General features: G+C 36.0%; 1 protein-coding gene and 1 pseudogene across 10 annotated transcripts in view; one reads left to right on the top strand and one right to left on the bottom strand.

Annotated features, from left to right (window-relative positions):
• SPAG16 (sperm associated antigen 16) overlaps positions 1-22,631 on the bottom strand; it is a 959,311-nt gene that overhangs the window by 284,095 nt on the left and 652,585 nt on the right. For all 10 annotated transcript variants that reach the window (XM_084999006.1, XM_084999017.1, XM_084999011.1 and 7 more), the window contains one exon: positions 19,123-19,188. In XM_084999006.1, the coding sequence (XP_084855132.1) occupies positions 19,123-19,188 (66 nt within the window). The remainder of the gene's footprint in view (positions 1-19,122; positions 19,189-22,631) is intronic.
• On the top strand, positions 11,760-17,413 carry LOC146396129 (poly(A) polymerase type 3 pseudogene; annotated as a pseudogene).

Here is a 22,631-nt window from a genome sequence, read left to right as displayed (position 1 = left end):
TTGTCTTTTTATTGCTGAGTAGTATTCCATTGTATATATGTACCACATTTTCTTCATTCATCTGCTGATGAACATTTAGGTTGTTTCTATGTCTTGGCTATTGTGAATAGTACTGCTATGAACATACGGGTTCATGTACCTTTTTTTTTTTTTTTTTTTTTTTTTTGTCTTTTTAGGGCCATAGGTGTGGCATATGGAGGTTCCCAGGCTAGGAGTCTAATTGGAGTTGTTGCTGCTGGCCTACGCCAGAACCACAGCAATGCCAGATCCGAGACATATCTGCGATCCACACCATACCTCATGATAACACCAGATCCTTAACCCACTGAGCGTGGCCAGGGATCAAACCCAAACCTCATGGTTCCTAATAGGATTCGTTTCTCCTTCTTCACGATGGGAACTCCCTCATGTACCTTCTTTGAATGTTTTGTCCAGATATATGCCCAGGAGAAGGATTGCTGTATCATAAGGTATAGTATATTTAGTTTTTTGAGGAACCTCCATACTGTTTTCCATAGTGATTACAACAATTTACATAACAGTGAAGGAGGGTTCCCTTTTTATTACATTATCTCCAGCATTTATTATTTGCTAACTTGTTAATGATGGCCATTCTGACTGGTGTGAGGTGGTTCCTCATTGTACTTTTGATTGCCTTTCTCTAATAATTACTGATGTTGAGCATTTTTTCATGTACCTGCCTGCCATCTGTATGTCTTTGGAGAAATGTTTATATAGGTCTTATGCCCATTTTTCAATTGAGTTGTTTGTTATTTTTTTGTTGTTGAGTTGTATGTATATTTTGAAGATTAAGCCATCGTACATTGCATCATTTGCAAAGATTTTCTCCAATTCTGTGGGCTGTCTTTTCATTAATGTAATGGTTTCCTTTGCTGTGCAAAACCTTTTGAGTTTATTTTTGTCTTTATTTTAGGAGGTAGATCAAACAAGATGTTGTGTTTGGTGTTAAAGAGTATTCTAATTTCATTCTTTTACATGTAGCTGTCTAATTTTCCCAGCACCACTTATTGAAGAGATTATCTTTCCTCCACTGTATGTTCTTGCCTCCTTTGTCATAGATTAGTTGGTCATAGGTGCTTGGGTTTATTTCTAGGTTTTCTATTCTGTTCCATTGATCTATATTTCTGTTTTTATGCCAGTATCATACTGTTTTGATGACTGTAGCTTCCTAGTATTTTCTGAAGTCAGGGAGCTTGATTTCTCCAGTTCCATTTTTTCTTTTCAATATTTCTTTGGCTATTTGAGGTCTTTTGTGTTTCCATACAAATTTTAAAATATTTTATTCTAGTTTTGTGAAGATTGTTCGTAATTTGACAGGGATTGAATTGAATCTGTAGATTGCCTTGGGTAGTATACTCATTTTGATAATACTGATTCTCTTCAATCCAAGAGCATTGTATATCTTCCCATCTGTTTGTGTCATCTTTTATTTATTTCATCAGCATCTTATAGTTTTCAGAATATGGGTCTTTTGTTTCTTTAGGGAGGTTTATTCCTAGGTTTTTTTGTTTGTTTGTTTTTGTTTGTTTGTTTTTGATATGAAGCTAAATTCTCTTTCCCCTAATTTCCCCTAATTTCTCTTTCTGATCTTTCATTGTTAGCATATAGAAATACAATAAATTTCTGTGTATTAATTTTGTATCCTGCAACTTTACCAAATTCATTCATACCAATGCTGAGCTCTAAAAATTTTCTGGTAGTGCCTATAGGATTTTGTAGGTACAGTATCATGTCATATGCAAACAGTGATAGTTTACTTTTTGTCCAATTTGGATTACTTCTATTTCTTTTTCTTCTCTGATTGCCCTGGCTAGGACTTCCAAAAGTATGTTGAATGATAGTAGTAAAAGTGCACATCCTTGTCTTGTTCCTGATCTTAGTGGAAATGCTTTCAGTTTTTCACCATTGAGAAAGATGTTAGCTGTGGGTTTGTCATATATTTCTTTTGTTATGTTGAGGTAGAACTCCTCTATGCCCACTCTCTGGAGAGTTTTTGTTAGGAATAGGTGTTGAATTTTGTCAAAAGCTTTTGTTATGACTATTGAGATGATTATATAGTTTTTATTTTTTAGTTTGTTCATGTGGTGTATCACACAGATTGATTTATGGATACCGAAGAATCCTTACATCTTTGGGATAAACCCCACTTAATCATGGTGTATGATATTTTTAATATATATTTGGATGCAGTTTGCTAATACTTCACCGAGGATTTTTGCATCTACGTTCATCAGTGATACTGGCCTGTAATTTTCTTTTTTCTCTTTTTATCCAGTATCTTGGTCTGGTTTTGGTATTAGGGTGATGATGGCTTCATAGAAAGACCTTGTGAGTATTTCTTCCTCTGCAATTATTTGGAAGAGTTCTAGAAGAGAAGGTATTAACTCTTCTCTGAATGTTTGACAGAATTCACCTGTGAAGCCATCAGGTCTTGGATTTTTGTTTTCTGGAAGTTTTTTAATCACATTTTCAATTTCAGTGGTTGTAATCGGTCTATTCATATTTTCTATTTCTTCCTGGTTCAATCTTGGTGGGTTTTACCTTTGTAAGAATTTGTCCATTTTATTGGCATACAGGTTTCTTATCCCCTCTGTCCTGGGAATGTACAAGCTCCAGCCACCCCTACAAAATCCATGAGTGGTTACCAGGTCCTACCCCTACTGTTCTAGGGGGTGCACAAATTGCAGCCACCCCTGCAGAGCCCTCAAGCAGGCACTGGGCCCTGTCCCTGATATGGTGGATCTGTGTGGAACCAGGTTATCCACAAAAAACCCACAAGCAGGAGCCAGGCCCTGCCCACACTGTTTTAGGAGTGTACAAACCACAGCCACACCTATCAAATCCATAAGTGTCCTAGGAAAGTGCAAAACCCAGCCATGCCTGTGTGGAACCCAAGTGGATGCTGGGCTCTACTCTCACTGTCAGGAGAGGACACAAACAGTGGCAGCCCCTAGAGGGCCTTAAAATGGTTGCCAGGCACTACCCCAACCACCTGGGGGTGTACAGGCTGCAGCCAAACCTGGGAGACCTATGAATACATGCCAGGCACTGTCTCCATCATGCCACAAGTGTGCAAGGGCTGACATACTTGCACATTCTCTTTCAAGGGGATAACAGTCAGCACATGCTGAGGAAAGAGGCATCAAGCATCCAAACTAAAAGCAACCCTTCATTTCTAGACTAGACAGCAGAGCAGAAAGACTTGAGCTCGCCTCATCTCATGAAAACCCCCAAATCACAACTAACTGCTGAAGAACTATCACAAAAGAAGACTGGAATTAACCAAACAAATATATTTTATATTCAAGACAAAGAAGAAATCACAGGTGGTAAAGCAGGATGGCTTTTTGTGACATAATTAAATCCCATACCCATCAGGTAGGTGACCCATAAACTGGAAAATGATTATATCACAGAGGTTCTTACAGAAAAGTGAGAGTTCTGAGCCCCATTCCAGGTTCCGCAGCCTGAGGTTTTGGCCTTGGGAGGAGAAACCCACAGAGTATTTGGCTTTGAAGGCCTGTGAGGCTTGAGTGCAGAGCTCCACGAGATTAGGGAAAAGTGCACTGGGACATGCACTGGGACCCAGCACAAAGCAGTAACTCCACAGGAACCTGGGTTAGATCAACCTGAAGGTCGTGGAAGTTCCCTTGGTGAGGCCAGGGTCAACTGAAGCTTACTGGAGGTGCAAGGACACTGGTGGCAGAAGCCCCAGGGAATACTGATCAGTGTGAGCTCTACTGGAAGCCACCGTTTTGATAACAAGGCTTGGTACCAAAGGATTAATCTGAGAAGATATAACAATTGTAAATATATATGTACCCAACAAAGCAGCACTACAATATATAAGACAAACGCTAGCAACCATAAAAGGAGAAATTGACATTAACACGATAAGTGGGGAAATTTAACACCCCACTTACATCAGTGGACAGATCATCTAGACAGAAAATCAATGAGGAAACACAGGCCTTAAATGACACATTAGACCAGATAGAGCTAATTGATATTTATAGAACATTCCATCAGAAAGCAGTAGAATACACATTTTTTTTCTTAGGTGCACATGGACTATTCTTCAGAATAGACCACATCTTGAGCCAAAAATAAGGGTTTGGTAAGTTTAAGAAAACTGAAATCATATCAAGAATCTTTTCCAATCAAATGCTATGAGATTAGGAATCAATTATAAGAAAATAACTGTTAAGAAAAAAACACAAACATTGGTGGCTAAACAATATATTACTAAAAAAAATGAGGAAATAAAAAAATAGCTAGAGACAAATAACAATGAAACATTATAATCTAAAACCTAGGGAACATAGCAAAAGGAGTTCTAAGAGGAAGTTCAGAGCAATACAATATTACATCAGGGAACAAGAAAAATCTCAAATAAACAACCTAACCTTACACCTAAAGCAACTAGAGAAATAAAGAACAAATAAAACACGTTACCTGAAAGAAAGAAATCATAAAGAACAGAACAGAAATAAATGAAATAAAAACAAAGAAAACAATAGCAAAGATCAATGAAACTAAAAGCTGATAGTTTGAAAAGATAAATAAAATTGATAACCTTTAGTCAGACTTATCAAGAAAAAAAGAGAGGGCTCAAATCGAAAAAATTAGAAAGGAAAAAGAAGTTACAATGGACATCACAGAGATACAAAGTATCATAAGAGACTACTATGTGCCAATAAAATGGACAATTTAGTGGAAATGGAAAAATTCTTAGAAAAGTACAACCTTCTAAGACTATACCAGGAAGAAATAGCAAATATAAACAGACCAATCACAAGTATTGAACTGAAACAATGATCCCAATAAACAAAAGTCCAGGACCAGATGGCTTCACAGAAAATTCTATCAAACATTTAGAGAAGAGCTAACACCTATCCTTCTAAAACTATTCCAAAAAATTACAGAGAAAGAAACACTCTTAAACTCATTCTATGATACCAAAACCAAAGATACTACAAAAGAGAAAATTATAGGCCAGTATTGATCAAGTAGGATTCATCCTAGGAATGCAAGTATTCTTCAATACCCACAAATCAATCAATGAGATACACTGCATTAACAAACGGAAGAATAAAAACCATATGATCATATCAATAGATGCAGGAAAAAAAATCTGTTGACAAAAATCAACACAAATTTATGATAAAAACTCTGCAGAAAGTGGGCAAGGAGGGAACCTACCTCAGCATAAGAAAGGCCATATATGGTAAACTCACAACTAACATCATTCTCAGTGGACAATGATGTCAATCTTAACACTTTTAATCAATATGATTTTGGAAGTCCTAGCCATGGCACTTAAAGAAAATGAAATGAAAGAAATCCAAACTGGAATATAAGAAGTAAAACTGTCACTGTTTGAAGATGACATGATACTATACATAGAAAATCCTAAAGATGCTACCAGAAAACTATTTGACCTCATCAATGAATTTGGTAAAATTGCTGGATGCAAAATTAATACATACAAGTCTCTTGCATTCCTATACACTATCAGTGAAAGATCAGAAAGAGAAATTAAGGAAACCATCCCTTTTACCATTGCATCAAAGAGACTAAAATACCTAGTAATAAATTTATCTAAGGAGGCAAACAACCTATACTCTGAAAACTATATAAGACATGATGAAAGAAGTAAAGGTGACACAAACAGATGAAAAGATCAATATTCTCAAAATGACTATGCTACCCAAGGCAATATACAGATTCATTGCAATCCCTGTCACATTACCAATGACATTCTTCACAGAACTAGAACATTTTTTTTATTTGTATGAAAATACAAAAGATCCTGCATAGCCAAATCAATCCTGAGAAATAAAAATGGAGCTGGAGGAATCAGGCTCCCTGGCTTCAGATCATACTACAAAGCTACAGTCATCAAAACAGCACAGTACTGGCACAAAAGCAGAAATCCAGAAATGAACCAATGCACCTGTGGTCAACCAAGCTGGGACAAAGGAATCAAGAATATACAATGGAAGAGCTTCCACTGTGGCACAATCGGTTAAGGATCCGGCATTACCACAACTGTGGTATAGGTCACAGTTAAAGCTTGCATTTGATCCCTTGCCTGTGAACTTCCATATGCTGTAGTTGAAGCCAAATAAGAATAACATACAATGTAAAAAAGATAGGCTCTTCATTAAATGATGCTGGGAAAACTGGGCAGCAATATGTAAAAGAATAAAATTAGAACACACTCTAATATTATACACAAAAATAAACTCAAAATTGATTAAAGACCTAAATGTAAAGCCAGATACTATAAACCTCTTAGAGGAAAACATAGGCAGAGCATTGCCTGATATAAATCACAGCAATATCTTTTTTGATCCACCTCCTAGAAGTGAAAATAAAAACAAAAATAAACAAATGAGACATAATTAAACCTTTTGCACAGCAAAGGAACTGTAACTGGAATGAAAAAATAACCCATGGAATGGGAAAAAGTATTTGCAAATGAAGAGACTAACAAGGCATTGATCTCCAAAATATGCAAACTTCTCATGCAGTTTTCTATCAAAAAAAGCAAGAAACAAACAACAAACAAATGAGTCAAAAAATCAGTAGAATTAGGGAAGTCCTGTTCTGGCCCAGTGGAAATAATTCTGACTAGTATCCATGAGGACGTGGGTTCAATCCCTGGCCTCACTCAGTGGGTTAGGGATCTGTCATTGATGTGAGCTGTAGTGTAGGTCACAGACACAGCTTGGATCCCGTGTTGCTGTGGCTGTGGTATAGGCTGGCAGCTGTAGCTCCAATTCAACTCCTAGCCTAGGAACTTTCACATGCCACGGGTGCAGCCTTAAAAAGCAAGAAAAAAAAAATCAGCATAAGTAAATAGATATTTCTCAAAAAAAGATATACAGATGGCCAAAAAGCACATGAAAAGATGCTCAATATCACTAAGTATTAGAGAAATATAAATCAAAACTATAATAAGGTATCACCTCATTCCAGACAGAAAGGCCATCATCATGAAATAGTATATGAACAATAAATGCTGGAGTAGGGAAAGAAAAGAAAAGGGACCTCTCCTACATTGTTGGTAGGAATATAAATTGGTACAACCACTATGGAAAACAATATAGAGGTTCCTCAAAAAACTAAAAATAGAACTACCATATGATCCAGCAATCACACTCCTGGGCATATATCTAGAGAAAACCATAATTTGAAAATATACATGCACCTCAATGTCACTGTAACACCATGTAACACAATTCCTAAGGTATGGAGGCAACCTAAATATCCATCAACAGAGGATGGATAAAAAATACATACATACATACGATGAAATATTAATCAGTCACATAAAAGAAAGAAATAATGCCATTTGCAGCAACACAGATGGATCTAACATTATTATACTAAGTGAAGTACATCAGACAAAGGCAAATATTATATGATATAACTTGTTGATGGAATTTAATAAAAATTATACAAATGAATTTTTATTTGCAAAACAGAAACATACTCACAGATTTCAAAAGCAAACTTGTGATTACCAAAGGGGAAATGGGGAGAGGAATAAATTAGGAGTTTGGGATTAACATTTACATATTACTATATGTAAAAATAGATAAATAACAAGGAACTATACTGTATAGCACAGGGAACTCTACTCATATTCTGCCATAACCCATATGGGAAAAGAATCTGAAAAATAATGAATATATATATTCATTCTTTATATAGTGGTATGTATCTAAATCACTTTGATGTATACCTAAAACTAATAGAATATTGAAAAAAACTATACTCCTATAAAATAAAAAAATTAAGGAGATATATATATACACACACACACACACACACACATATGCACATTATTAGTTTTATAATCTAAGAGGAAGTGTCAAGAAATGACATGATCATGTTCTAATTTTCATGAACCATCAAGAATTCTACAAACACATGAAATTCCTGTCATGGCTCAGAAGTTAGCAAACCCTACTAGCATCTATGAGGTTGTGGGTTCGATCCCTGGCCTTGCTCAGTGGGTTAAGGATCCAGCGTTCCCGTGATCTGTGGTATAGGTTGCAGATGTGGCTTGGATCTCGCTTTGCTGTGGCTCTGGTATAGGCCGGCAGTTAGAGCTGTGACTAGAGCCCTAGCCTCAGAACCTCCATATGCCACAGGTGCTGCCCTTAAAAAGACAAAAAGACCAAAAAAAAAAAAAAAAAAGAATACTACAAACACATAAATAACCTCACCTCTAGAAAACTAGAAAAGTCTTCAAAGGTTACACTCTGGATAGAGTGTTATAATCTTAAATGTATTTTTTCCTTCTTTGTCATATTCAGTGTTAAATATCTAAGAACAAAGAACAGAAATGAAGAAACTATCAATTTATCATATTTAAAAATATTTTTTAAATTTTGGATGTCTACTTACAAAACCTTTTTTAAGTGTCACATTTTCTATTAAAGATTATTTTTTCTTCACAAAATGTTAGGGCAAGAAGGTTATTTCCTAAAAGACTTAGCTTAAGAATATTATATAGTATGGGGTTAGTTTAAAAGACATAAAGTTAATATATAGGAGCACTGAAATAATTCAAATATTATATGAAATAAAAATGCCATGTTCCATGTCCTTTAGTTTTCAATTCTGTTGTTGTTTCCAATTTCCCCAGATAGAATCTGCTGTAGTGTTTTTCACCTCTCATCTAAAAGTTTTGACTTATGCATCATCTAGGTTCAGTAATGAATAAGAACTGACATCAAATATCAATATTATTGGCCCAGCTAAATGGTAGTTGACATCAAGTTGGATTGCTGAAGAAGTAAACAAAATTAAAATTTTTTTGGTGTGTAAGTACTGCCTGACATCATTTGTCCTTCAGAAGATCAATGGCTGCATGACCTAAACGTTGTTTGTGTTTCTTTATATAAAATGGGCAAAGACTGATACTAAGCACTTTCTGTTTGTGATTGGATAATAACAAACAAAATTCAGAAAATCAGAAATTGAGCTTCCTTTGCAGAAATGGAGTGAGGATCACTTTTTAGATAAGCAATTGCAGGTACTTACTTGTCCATGACTTTTAAAAAGATAATGTGAATTAATACATTTATAGCCACATACTATTAACTTAGGAAAGTGATTAATCTACTCCAGATCAAATTTAAAACTTGCAACTGCCTAATTATTAAATGGCATATTATGATATGAAATAGACAAAACACTTTCACTGGGGCTTATATCATTTTTTAAATTTTATTATTTTTATTTTTTCCATTATAGTTGGTTTACAGTGTTCTGTCAATTTTCTATTGTACAGCAAAGTGATCCAGTCATATTGTACAGCAAATAGTATACACACACACACACATATATATATAATTTTTCTCACATTATCCTCCATCATGTTCCATCTCAAGTGACTGGACATAGTTCCTTGTGGTATATAGCAGGATCTCATTGCTTATCCACTCCAAATGCAATAGTTTGCATATATTAACCCCAGACTCCCAGTCCATCCCACTCTCTCCCCTTCCCCCTCAGCAACCACAAGTCTGTTCTCCAAGTCCATGAGTTTCTTTTCTGTGGAAAGGTTCATTTATGCCATGTATTAGATTTCAGATATAAGTGATATGGTACTTGTCCTTCTCTTTCTGACTTACTTCACTTAGTATGAAAGCCTCTAGTTCGATCCATGTGGCTGCAAATGGCATTATTTTGTTCTTTTTTATGGCTGAGAGTATTCCGTTGTGTATATACACCACATCTTCTTAATCTATTCATCTGTGGAATGGAAATTTAGGTTGTTTTCATGTTCTTGGTTATTGTGAACAGTGCTGCAATGAATATACGGGTGCATGTATCTTTTTCAATGAAAGTTGTGCTTGGTTTTATGCTCAAGAGCAGGATTGCTGGGTCATATGGTAGCTTTATATTTAGTTTTCTGAGGTAACTCCATACTGTTTTCCATAGTGGCTGTATTATATCAATTTTTTAAATAGAATTTAGCTCAGGTTTAATGTAGTTTCATAATTATTTACAATAGTTTTAGAATTCTTATTTTTGTTAACATGTAAAATATATACTGCAGCTTTATGTTTAATACAATGATATTACATTAAATAAAATTATAGGATATAAGAAAGTCATCTTATTTATTTGTGTTTGGTTGTTCTTGTGTTTTACTTCTACTTAGATGAACACAAATGGTTAGAAGGAAACGTTTGTTCCACTAATAATACTAATGATAATGATATTAGGAGAGATGGGAGTAGATGAGATAGTACCAACATTTTCTATTTGCCAGGTACTATGTTAAACACATTATATGTATTACCTAATACTCACTATTCTTTTTTTTTTTTTTTTTTCTTGTCTTTTTGCCATTTCTTGGGCCGCTTTCGCGGCATATGGAGGTTCCCAGGCTAGGGGTCTAATCGGAGCTGTAGCCACCAGCATATGCCAGAGCCACAGCAACGTGGGATCCGAGCAGCATCTGCGACCTACACCACAGCTCACGGCAACGCCGGATCGTTAACCCACTGAGCAAGGGCAGGGATCGAACCCGCAACCTCATGGTTCCTAGTCGGATTTGCTAACCACTGCGCCACGACGGGAACTCCTCACTATTCTTTTTATCCTTCATTTTTACAAAATAACTGAATGATTTCCTCAAGGTTATAAAATCTTGTGAGTGGCAAAGCCAGGATCTAAAAGGTGCTTAGAGACAAATATAACTTAAATTGGGTAATTTTCCATTGCCCCAAAGTCATGGAATTCTATGTGCTATAGAAGCTTTCTAAAGAGCAACTAATCTGTCATGAAAATTAAATGTTTGTCTTGCAGTTCAATATCCACAGAACTTGGAAAGCCAATAAAGTTGAAATAAATAAGATGCACTGATACGATGCTGTAATGAAACCCTCGTGATTTCATTTGTCTAAAACTCTGTGTTTAATCACCACATTTTAAAAATATTTAAGTGTGGAACATAAGCTATAGTAGATGCTGGAGATATTGAGCCAAACAAGATTTAAAATGCCCTTTTTTTCTTATTCCCTTTTATTGCTTTCCAGTGTAGAGAGACGTTTTAAAGAAGTGCACGGACAAAAAGCCACAAGACAGCTGTGAATCATGACTGATCCTCCTGCTTCTGCATTGGAATTTATAGGTTGATAGTGAAACTAAGATGATGAGATGGGGAAAGGAACCAGTTAGGACAAAGGGAGAGCAATGGATTCATATTTAGCATATTAAAATGAGATAACTTACAGATACTTAGGCTGAGATGAAAAATAGCTAATGGGGAGTCTATAGCACAGAGTGGGATTTATCTGGAAATCATCACATGCATATGAAATTAAAAGTAACAGGTTTGAGTAAGATAAGGTAAGAAGAGAAGCTGCTAGAGAACAAGATTTAAGATTGAATCCTTTTTTTTCCCTTTTCTTTTTATGGCCTCACCAGTGGCACATGGAAATTCCCCAGCTAGGGGTCTAATCATATCTGCAGCTGCCAGTCTACACCACAGCCATAGCAACACTGCATCCAAGCCTCATCTGTGACCTATGTCACAGCTTGTGGCAATACCAATCCTTAACCCACCGAACAAGGCTAGAGATTGAACCCGCATCCTTAGGGACACTATGTAGAGTAAACCTGCTGAGCCACAAGAACTCCTTAAGACTTAATATTGGGCAGGCATTAGTACAGGAGGATCCAGAATAGTAGTTTAAAAAGCAGTGATCATGGAGTTTTACTTCTCAGGATTCAAGAAGAATGTTTTGATTGATTTTAATAATGCAGAAATGGTCATTGGAAGTAACAATATGGAAATCAGAGAGTTTCAGGGGAGTTGTTGACTCGGAGTTCATATTTGAATGGTTTAGGAGAAAATGATATTTCAGACTTTCAAGCAGTGTGGTGGTATAAAATCATGCAGAAATAACACCATCACTCACAATTCAAAGAAATTACAGATAACTAATGTACACACACACACACACACCAATTCGAGCAATACATAATAAAACAAGGAAGGGAAACAAAGTTAATTTAAAGAAGAAAAAATCAACCAGTTTGTTTTTACCTTTTCTCTAGTATTTTTAATCTGTTCTGGTACAGGCCAAATAATGTAGATTTGCCAGGTAAGCACTGCAGAGAAAATGAGGTCAATAAAGTCCTTTGTGTTGGAATTTCAAGAATGACAATTGAGATATCCAGGCTGGGATAAAATGATAAGTGAAGACAGAGGGGTGATAAGTTGGTGGGTAAGATTTTAGCTGACTGGAGCTCTCAGTGAAGTGCAAGCATTGTTGTACTGGCTTAAAATCTGCAAAGACAGACAGTTATCTTCTGAGAAGCAATGCTTGGAATTGAGATTTGGAGGTGATGCATTTATAGCTAATGACAAAGTGATCAGAGTTCGACTTCAGGAGTATGTAGCTGAAGAAAAAAATGTGTTAGAGGAAAAGTGGTCAAGGCACTTGACCTAGGTCAGATGATTGCTGAATGGCGATATATGTAGGGAACAAAGTGATCTAGGAACTCAAGTCTTCAAAGGATTAGGGAGAATGACTGGGAGGCTCTCAGTGGTGAATCACAAACATGCCTTAGGATTTCAGTGGCATTATGGCATATTTTGATTTTAAAATATCACAGTTGATCCACTTAATTCTGAAAGGCCAATCTTTCCTCAATGACTGCTGAACAAAGTTTACTTAGCCCACACTTCCTGCAGCCAGTCCTTATGAGACAACCTAAATCCAGCCTCTGATATCTATGGACAGGAGATGCAGCATAAGATACCTAGGGATAGGAAACGCAGAGTAGACCTAATCTTTTTTTTTCCATACTTTTACATTTTATGAGTACGTGGCTTTTTGATGTTCTCATTTTGATTCTATGGCCATTTTGACATAATGTAAGTGACTGATATATTTATTTCTGTTATTGATAGATGACTACACCGTCATGTTTCCCTTTATTACTTAGACTCTTATCTCCAAAGAGCTGTATCTGTCCCTTAATCTGATCCCATCACTCCTCCTATTTCTCAGAAACCCTTCTACCTCATCCTCTAAAGATCCATATACGTGATCAACCAATTCCCCTATAATGCCACTCTCTGTTCTAAACGCTCCCTTTCCCTTCTTAGCTTAAACTGTGATCTGAATTATTACTCACAATTACTACTCTTGAGTTCTCTGATAAAGAAATTATTTCTCTTGCCTTTCATGTGATTCAAGGCCAGCAGATTGGGTCAGTATCTACCTTGCTACAAAGTCCTATTAAATCCCTTTCCTCTTATTTACTTAAAACTTTCAACTGCTGTAAAGATAAAACTAACAGACTTCACCTTCCTTCCCCCCTATTCACAGCAGCTACAGTTTCCATGGAATTATGTAGATGGGAAACAAGTTATAATTTGACTTGTCTTTTACTAAGGCTATACATTACATTCTTCATTTTAAAATAAAAACAAGTATATTTTATACAATCAGTTGTAACAAAGATATATAACTTCATATTAAAATAATCAACAAAACAACATTTAAGTAAAAAAAAATAGGTCAATTAAAAGAAATGAGAATAGAATTTGAGGTAGGTCTGAAGCCTCCTATTTCATGAGCTGGTTAGGACTCTAGCCCTACTAGAATTATCTTTGATGCTACAGTCCTTCAATTTTGTTCAACAACCAAAGAGTTGAGACTAAACTCCTGACTTGAATGTGTGAGATGGAGGAAAATATCCCCTGCAAGGAAAAATGTACTGGTATTCTAACAGAGTTGATTTATAGTGTTCACCTAGCTTTACCAGGCATCCTGGCTGTGTGCCTCTCAGAACAGTTGGGAATGTCCAGAGAGAGATAAGGACATCCATCACACTGTACCGTCATTCTGGGAGAGGGCCAATAAGTGCTTCTAGAAGGCCTGATGGAATTTCCCAATCTATTCAGACAATAGGACAATTTCCTATAAAATTGAAGTTAAGAGAGGCTTTAACAGGGAAACTGCTCATTTTCTTACTATATATTTTCAGTAGTTTAAAAAATTATTTTATTTACATTGAATTGTCTGTGTCTACTAATATTATGCCAGAAATTACTGCTAACTTTTTAAAAATTAGTTTTGCTTTACAAAATTGACTTAGTAAAAAGCTTTCATAATTCCTTAAAGGGTTTCACTAACAGACTACTTTATTTTCTTTTTCTTTTCTGCAACATATGGAACACCTGCAGCATATGGAAGCTGCAAGGGTAGATTGAAACTACAGCTGAGGCCACAGTCCCCGGAATACGAAATCTGAGCCACATCTGCAACCTATGCCGTAGCTTGCGGCAATGCCTGATCCACTGAGCAAGGCCAGGGATCAAGTGCATCCTCACAGAGACAACGCTGGGTCCTTAACCCTCTGAGCCACAATGGGAACCCCTAGGTTACTTTAAAAAGAAGTTTTAAATAAATATATACTTCAGGAGTTCCCGTCCTGGCACAGTGGTTAACAAATCCGACTAGGAACCATGAGGTTGTGGGTTCGATCCCTGGCCTTGCTCAGTGGGTTAAGGATCTGGCATTGCCCATGAGCTGTGGTGTAGGTTGCAGATGCAGCTCAGATCCCGCGTTGCTGTGGCTGTGGCGTAGGCTGGTGGCTATGGCTCCAATTTATATATATATATGTATATATATATATATATATACTTCAAATAGAAAAATCAGAGAAGACCATCAGAGCCCTAATACTATAACATAGAAGTAAAATTCAACTTAACATATTTTTTCAGAACCACATATAAATGCTGTATATTTTATATTTGTTTCTGTGATTCTTGGTTGCTAGCTTGGTAGCATTGAATTTTACGTTTTTGATTTCTGCTTACAAATCTAGCATTGTTGAATTTCCCTAAAATTGTGTTTATATAAACAGTTAAATGCACTTTTAACTGACAGTAGAATTTGAATGCACATCCCTAAAGGCATCAAACAATTAGCAAAGCTAATACTAAAGAATTCAGATCTCGGCCTGATACATATGCACCATATAATTTATTATCACAACTTTGAGAGTTTGAATGTGAACTGCATCACAATGCCATGTCCTTGAGAAATCCCAAAATTGTTTTGTTCTTTCAGTTACTGCTGCCTCCCGACCTCATGACATTCCTTTGCATGTATGTGAAATATAACACTTTTCTAAACAGTTGACACAAGTGACTGAAAATTTCACTTGAGTGTCATTCATCATAACAAAGCATCATTCCCTCAATAGTTGCTAAATATTTATAGCAAAGAAGACATAAATTAATGGAAAAATTCAATGAAGCTTTGGGATGTTGATATGAAACAGTGTCATAACAGTCCCTTTAGTATGAACAAAGTGTGTAAACAAAAATAGGTTAGCCACTTTGATACTGGACACCTGGACCTCATGTTCATTATCCTGCTTTTGAAAAATGCATAATTAATGTATGTGTCCCTTGATTGCTGACTGAATAAATCTAATTTGGTTATTTCCATATATATTACTTTTACTACTTAGGATGTTAAATGGTGTGTCTTTTTCAGCTATGATATTGTTCAGCAAAATAAATGCCTGACTTACAAAATATTAGTTTACTCTATTTTAGCTACCATTGAATTTTCTTTGGGTATGTGAAGCTCTAAACCACCTAATAGATTTTTTCCTATCATGTGGGTCCATAGTGCTTAAACAGTTCTATATTCTCCTAGAAATAAAGTTTTAATTTGGTATTTAGAACTAATCCATAATATATTGGCTCAATAGAGTCAATTATATGGAAATTTTGTACTAAGACATTTATTAAAATTTAATTTTAGGGAGTTTCTGTTGTGGTACAGCAGAAATGGATCTGACTGGTATCCATGATGATGAGGGTTTGATCCCTGACCTTGCTCAGTGAGTCAAGGATCCAGCATTGCCAAGGGCTGTGGTGTAGGTTGTAGACGTGCTCAGATCCTGCATTCCTGTGGCTGTGGTGTAGGTCAACAGCTTTAGCTCCAACTCAACCCCTAGCCTGGGAACTTCCATATGCTGCCGGCTTGGCCCTAAAAAGCAAAAAAATAAAAAAAATAATTTTAGGAAGGAGAAGGAGGAGAAGTGCTTAAAGCATCAGGAATGGGTGTGGCAGTGGGGTTGGACCCTCCTGCCTCAGTGGATTATGCCCAGGGCAAGCAGTGGTGGTTGGTAGGGGCGGGGAGGTAGGAAGTGACTGGGTGGTGCCAGGAGATGATGCTGTTTCCAGTTGCAACGCAGGGATCACAACAAACACAGCCTCCACAGAAGCAGTATGGCATTGACTCTCCCATCAACTTAGCAGTCCCCAAGGAGACTGAATGCCTACTTACACAGAAACTAATTGAGACTTTGGGGTTTTTGAAGCCCTTTGGGGTTTTTGAAGAGGAAGAGGAATGGCAGCATAGGATTTTAATTTTGTCAAAATTAAATAACCTGGTGAAAGAGTAGATATAAGAAATCAGTGAAAGCAAGAATCTTCCACAATCTGTAATTGAAAATGTTGGTGGAAAAATTTTCACATTTGGATCTTAGAGATTAGGAATTCATACAAAAGGTGCTGATATTGACGGACTGTGTGCTGCACCAAGACTTTTTTTTTTTTTTTTTTTACTTTTTAGGGCTGCACCCATAGCATATGAAGGTTCCCAGGCTAGGGGGTCAAATGAGAGCTGGCCTAAGAGGTGTTTGTACCAGTTGTCAAACTGTGTTTTGATGGGATAGAGATTGACAGTTTGTTGCAAGATTTAGCACTGCAGACTATTCCAGAAGACTTGGACTTATGAGATGACAGTCTGCTTAAAAATTTAGATATAAGAAGATGTACAAGAAGTCTTAACAGTTGCAGGGTAACTGATGAAATTTTACATCTAGTACCAAATATTGACAACTTCAGGTTAACCCTAACAGCTATCAAACTGTGGGCCAAACACCACAACATCTCTTTAAGATATTAAGTTTCCTCAGTGGTATTTCCTGGGCTATTCTAGTAGCAAGGAACTTTCCAGCTTCATCCAAATGCAGTAGCATCAACTCTTGTACATAAATTTTTCTTGGTATTTTTCCAAATGGGAATGGCCAGATCCAATCCTATTGAAACAGCCTGAAGAATTTAATCTTAATTTGCCTTCAGGGTACCCAAGGGTAAATAAACCCCAGGGATAGATACGTACCATCTTATGCCTGTAATTACACCAGCATACCCACAACAGAATTCCACGTACAATGTGTCCGTTTCTACACAAATGGTCATGGTTGAGGAGTTTAAACAAGGTCTTGCTAACACAGATGGAATTTTGCTGAGTAGGCAGAGTGGTGCAAACTTCTTGAAGCTCCAAACTTCTTTCAAAAGTACAAGAATGTATTTTAAAGCATGTAGGACATGTTGCTCTAAGTAATGGTTTAAAGGCAGCATGTGACATCTCTTCTCACTAGATAATATGATTTTGAATTTTCCTTTAAACATCTTCTATATTGGTTTTATTCCTGTCCCAAATGGCATACTGTTTTTAGTAAAACCCTTTATTATCTCTCTGTCAAGGTAAAATGTAGTCCCTACATTTTTTTGTTGCCTGATGTCACCGAATTTCTACATTTGTAGCAGTACAAGTTCTGAAGGCTTATTAGTCATCACCAAAACCCTAAATCTATATACCTTGGCAAAGGAACGAACCGTTAAAATCTGTAGTTACTATTCACTAATAAGTAAGTTTTTTCAGCCAGTTCTGAGAACTTATTTATTATAAGATTCTCTATAACATAGGCATAGCTAATAAAATATCAATCTATGTAGGCAGAAAAAATGTTTCCAGTAGTTAAAGCACATGATTGGCCAACCATTTCCCCCTAATGTTAATAAAGTCCCTTCAAATATTTCTACAAATAATTTGCATGGAATTTTAGTAGGTGTAATTTTTTTTTTTGCTAATGTTTTTGATATAATGGTTTAATACCTCAGTACAGGTTGAAAGCCTGATCGTGTTGGTTTTGATGAAAACTGTAAGTTACAATAAATCTTACTTTAAAAAATAATAATTTTAGTTGAGCCAATCATTAACATTCCAGGGCTTACAACACCAGCACAATTTCAACTGAGGTAAATAGCATTTCTTTAGGAGAAATAATTTTTAGTGACCATTTTTCCTTTCTCTAAAAGAATAATAACCACATGATAGTTACAGAATGTTGATGATATTGTCATTTTGAAGTTAGAGGTGGGTAATCTATCTACCTACCTCTAACTTTTAGCTAGATGGATTTCTTTTTTAGCTAATTGGAAAAGAGAGGGGAATATGGATTTAAGGATTGCACTCTCCTGGGAACTTAGAGACAAATTAAAATGTTAGATATAATTAAATCATAGAGTTTGAAGGGATTTGCAAAGTCATCTATCTAGTCAAATTGCTTTCATCTAAGAAGGAATAAGCTTAAATCATCCTTCTACAATTATTATCTGGGCTCTTTTAGAGATAGCTCCAATTAGCACAGACACTCAAAGCAGTGTTTAACAATCTTCATCACTGGTGAAATCATCCCGATATCTACAGATCGATATTTTTGCTATGTCATCAGTTTATATAAAGAAAGACATATTTGATACCTTTCCATGAGGAAATGAAAAGCTGTCAAATCAAGGTTGCTCTATTCTCACTTGAAGAAAGTACCTACTTTTTTTAACATTTTTTTTTCTTGGGTTTCCTTTCAAGTATTTTCATTATTTTTATGATTTCATATTCAACTTTACAAGTTACTTTTGCAAGTTACTTTATATTCACTTTCTTGAAGCCCTAAATAGACAAAGACCTCTTGAAAATGTGGTTAAGTGGAGTTTAGTGCAATAGATTTCCGCCTTGTTTCTACCTCTGTATAGTGTGTGTGTGTGTGTGTGTGTGTGTGTGTGTGTTTTAAACTCCTGTAATCCTACACTATCTCTATATTTATTCCATTGCTATAATTAATTCTCCAATTGGTTCTCCTCTCAGCCTGTTACCTTGCCATTTTCTTCTGGAACTTTGTTCCATGAAAATTAATTTGTCTATATGAAGTTGTAGAATAATTTATGGGGAGAACTGAACTCACCCTAGGAGTGAAGGTGGCATCGTTGACGGAATGCATGTGACCATAGAGCGACTGCTCACATTTGCCCTGAGAAGACAAAGCAGGACACAAATCAAATTCCATTCAAGATGTGAAAAGAAATAATTAATCTTATTTGTATTCAAGTAATGTTTAAATCCACTAATAAAATTAATACATACTCCTGATAGAAAATGCTAGCTTTGGCTGTTAGTTATTATTCAGAATCAGAGAGGGCTGTGCTGGTGAGTATGTCACTGCATTGATATCTACATTTAAATTCCAGTGTCCTCACTTTTATACCATTGGGCTGGTGGTGAGTTCTCACTAAATAACACCATTTTGCAATAAGCAAAAGCACTAAGCCAAGATGCCATGTAATGAAGCCCTTGTAGAAAGGTTTTGTTTTCAGCACATTTTCGCCTTTTTTTTTTTGGTCTTTTTGCCTTTTTCTATAGCCGCATCCAAGGCATATGGAGGTTCCCAAGCGAGGGGTCGAATCAGAGCTACAGCTGCCAGCCTACATTATAGCCACAGCAACTCGGGTTCCGAGCTGTGTCTGCGACCCACACCACAGCTCTCGGCAACGCTGGATCCTTAACTCACTGAGCAAGGCCAGGGATCGAACCTGCAACCTCATGGTTCCTAGTCGGATTTGTTAATCACTGAGCCACAACGGGAACTCCCTTTTTATTTATTTTTTTTTTGTCTTTTTCAGCACATTTTCACTTCTGCTGAGGGTATAGGATTCTTTTTTGTTTTCAATCACAACATATTTTAATTCATGAATTTTCATGGTTTGGTTTCATATCATTACAAGTAGGAAAATGTTACAAACATGGCAGGCAGTATTTTTAACACAAAATAAGCATTTGTTTTGTGAAGACTATACTTTGCATCTACCCATTCAAGTCATCTTTTCTAAACAATATCTAAAACTAAAATTAAGACTAACTATAAAATTTCCAAGCTTGAGTTTAAATAATTTTTAGAAAATTAGGCCCTTAACACTACAAAAGAAATTTAAATATGTGACTTTTCATTTTGACATCAATGTTCAAAGGGCATTTGTAACTATCTTAGGAAAATAACCGTAATTCTGTACAAGAACCAGAGAACATTATTATATCTGGATAATGTTGTTTGTAGATTTCTATTATGGGCTGAAATTCAGATTTCATTCAAGAGTGTATTCATTTGACATATATTTGAGCAATTAATATATGTTCAGCACAATTCTAGGTGCTTAGGATGTGTTACTTAATAAAAAAAAAAAAGAACCTTGTCTCCACTGACCTTACATTTTAGAGGGAGAGAGAATGAATAAACATTTTTAAAAAGGTATAAAGTGTGTTAGAAGAATATTACTCAAAGAAGAAAAGTCAGGTAGGGTAAGGGGTGTCATGAGTTCTGGGATTGAGGTGTTAAGGACAAACCAAATTATCAAGTGATGGAGCTTGACCACACTCAGAAAGTAAGGTTTGAGCAAAGACTAAAGTCAATAAGAGAGTTAACCAAGAAGACATTTGGAGGGAAAGCATTCCAGGAAGAAGGAAAAGCTAGCAAATGTCTCAAGATGGGAGTCTGCATGGTGTGTTTCTGGAATAGCAGGGAGGCCAGTGTGGCTGGAGAGAACACAGGGGGTTTATTCAAAAGGCTTCATCTACCTTCATTCACTACTTTGTGTTTACTTAGTCCTAAACCCCTTAAGTCTGGAAGAGAGATTATAGAAAAAAACTACAGAATGAAATATTAACGATAAAGGGTCCCCTCACTGTTGCAGGATATTCATGGAGTATTTGGAACTATGTGGAAGGGCTTTATAACTAGACACACTTGGTACTAATTATTTCCATTGCATTCAGCACGTTAAATTTCAAATATGTATTTACAGAATTAATGCATGCTGTTAATCCATTTTCATAGAATGCAAAATTTCCCCCCATGAATTAAACTTCATAAGAATATGTAAAAACACTCTGGGACTCTCTCAGGATTTCCCCACTCATGCTATTCTGGTTCAGTATACTGGTACTGTTAACAACATTAAGCCTATTATGCTGAGGACTTCAAATAATTCAAATCCCCAAAGTAGAAATAAATTACTTACAAAGCCAAAAAGGCAAAGTGTAAGATGTTATGGCTAGCTCTCATGTATTATCTGAGGAGCACTTATGGTTAATTTTTTTGAGTACTACTATCATATATAGTTATATAATATTATAATTGTCTAATGACTATTAATATTTTAAAATACTTAGTGAATTTGTCTTAAAATATTTTTTTGCATTAATAAATTTGGTCCTCTTCTAAATTAAGCACCTCTAAACTATTTAATTACTGGTAAGGAAAATGGAGTTTTTTAATTCAAACCCTGCATGCCAAGTTTTAATCCAAAGTAGAATTTCTAAGGCACTCTTTGAAAAGCCCTGGAAATATGGGGTTATAATGGAAATGCTGATGGACCACATTTGTGCTGCTGTAACAAAACCTGACTTGAAGATAAATGTTTCATGAATTAAGAAAAGTTAAAAAAGCTTTTCTATCCAGCTTTGTTCCCAAGATAAAAGTGAATCTACTCCTTTTTTTTTTTTTTTTGGCATAGGGAATATGTGGGTTACTAATATTCTAGTCTGCAAACAGCCTTAATCAAAAGCAATACCCAAACCGGGACATTAAAATTTGGAATATCTTCTTTGATGAATTCTTGTCAGAATTGTTTTCTTTCAAGGAAGTGGAAAAAATGAAAAGGCAGAGAATCTTACCAAAAAAAAAAAAAAATCACATGACCTACCATGTCATTGCTTCAGTATTTTATTCTCTCACAGAAGCCGTTGGCAATAATGGTTTCTATTAATGACCCTGGGGATAGAAACGTCTGGGACTTAATTCTTGGCTCTGCTACCTAATATCTGTGTGACCTTAAACAGATTGCTTCACTTCACTGTGTTTCAGTTGCCTCATTTAATTCTCAAAAGAAATTTTTTACCTATAGGTAAATTTTCATTAGCCCTGACCTATGAGACAATATTTGACCTATAGGTCTGTTTTGAGAATTAAATGAGATAATGCATGTGGAATGCTGGTACAGTGCTTGGCACAAAGTATGAGCTCAACACATATTACCTCTTTATACATGCAACACATGCCACTGAAATACTAGTGATGTCCAAATTAATATCTCTACCCTTAGGTATCTAAGTGACTCCTTAAAGATCCCAGTAAGGAGTCTTAGAGGCATCAGTGCTATTTTTCCTGCTTGTCTCTCAGATTCATTCCCCACCTGGTGCTGCCCTGCTCTGTGCCCTCATCTCTACTAACCACATCACTCTATGGGCTCTCAGATCTTCTGTGCTCTGGTTAGATTCAGCCAAAGGAAAGCATCAGCAGGAAAGGGAAAAAGCAGAATGATACAGAAGATGGGATAAATGACCACTTCAGCTTCCTTTATGTTCATCTGTGATTTTCCTAGTGGCTCTGTCTACCTAATTCCACCACTTGAGTTGCAAGTC

The sequence above is a fragment of the Sus scrofa genome, chromosome 15 (genome assembly GCF_054392235.1).
Source record: "Sus scrofa isolate SSC_HxYL_T2T_F1_AM1 chromosome 15, Sscrofa_HxYL_maternal_Yorkshire_Landrace_v2.0, whole genome shotgun sequence".
Classification (NCBI taxonomy): Eukaryota; Metazoa; Chordata; class Mammalia; order Artiodactyla; family Suidae; genus Sus; species Sus scrofa.
The sequence above is the reverse complement of the archived record's forward strand: the minus strand, read 5'-3'. Positions and strand labels throughout refer to the sequence as shown.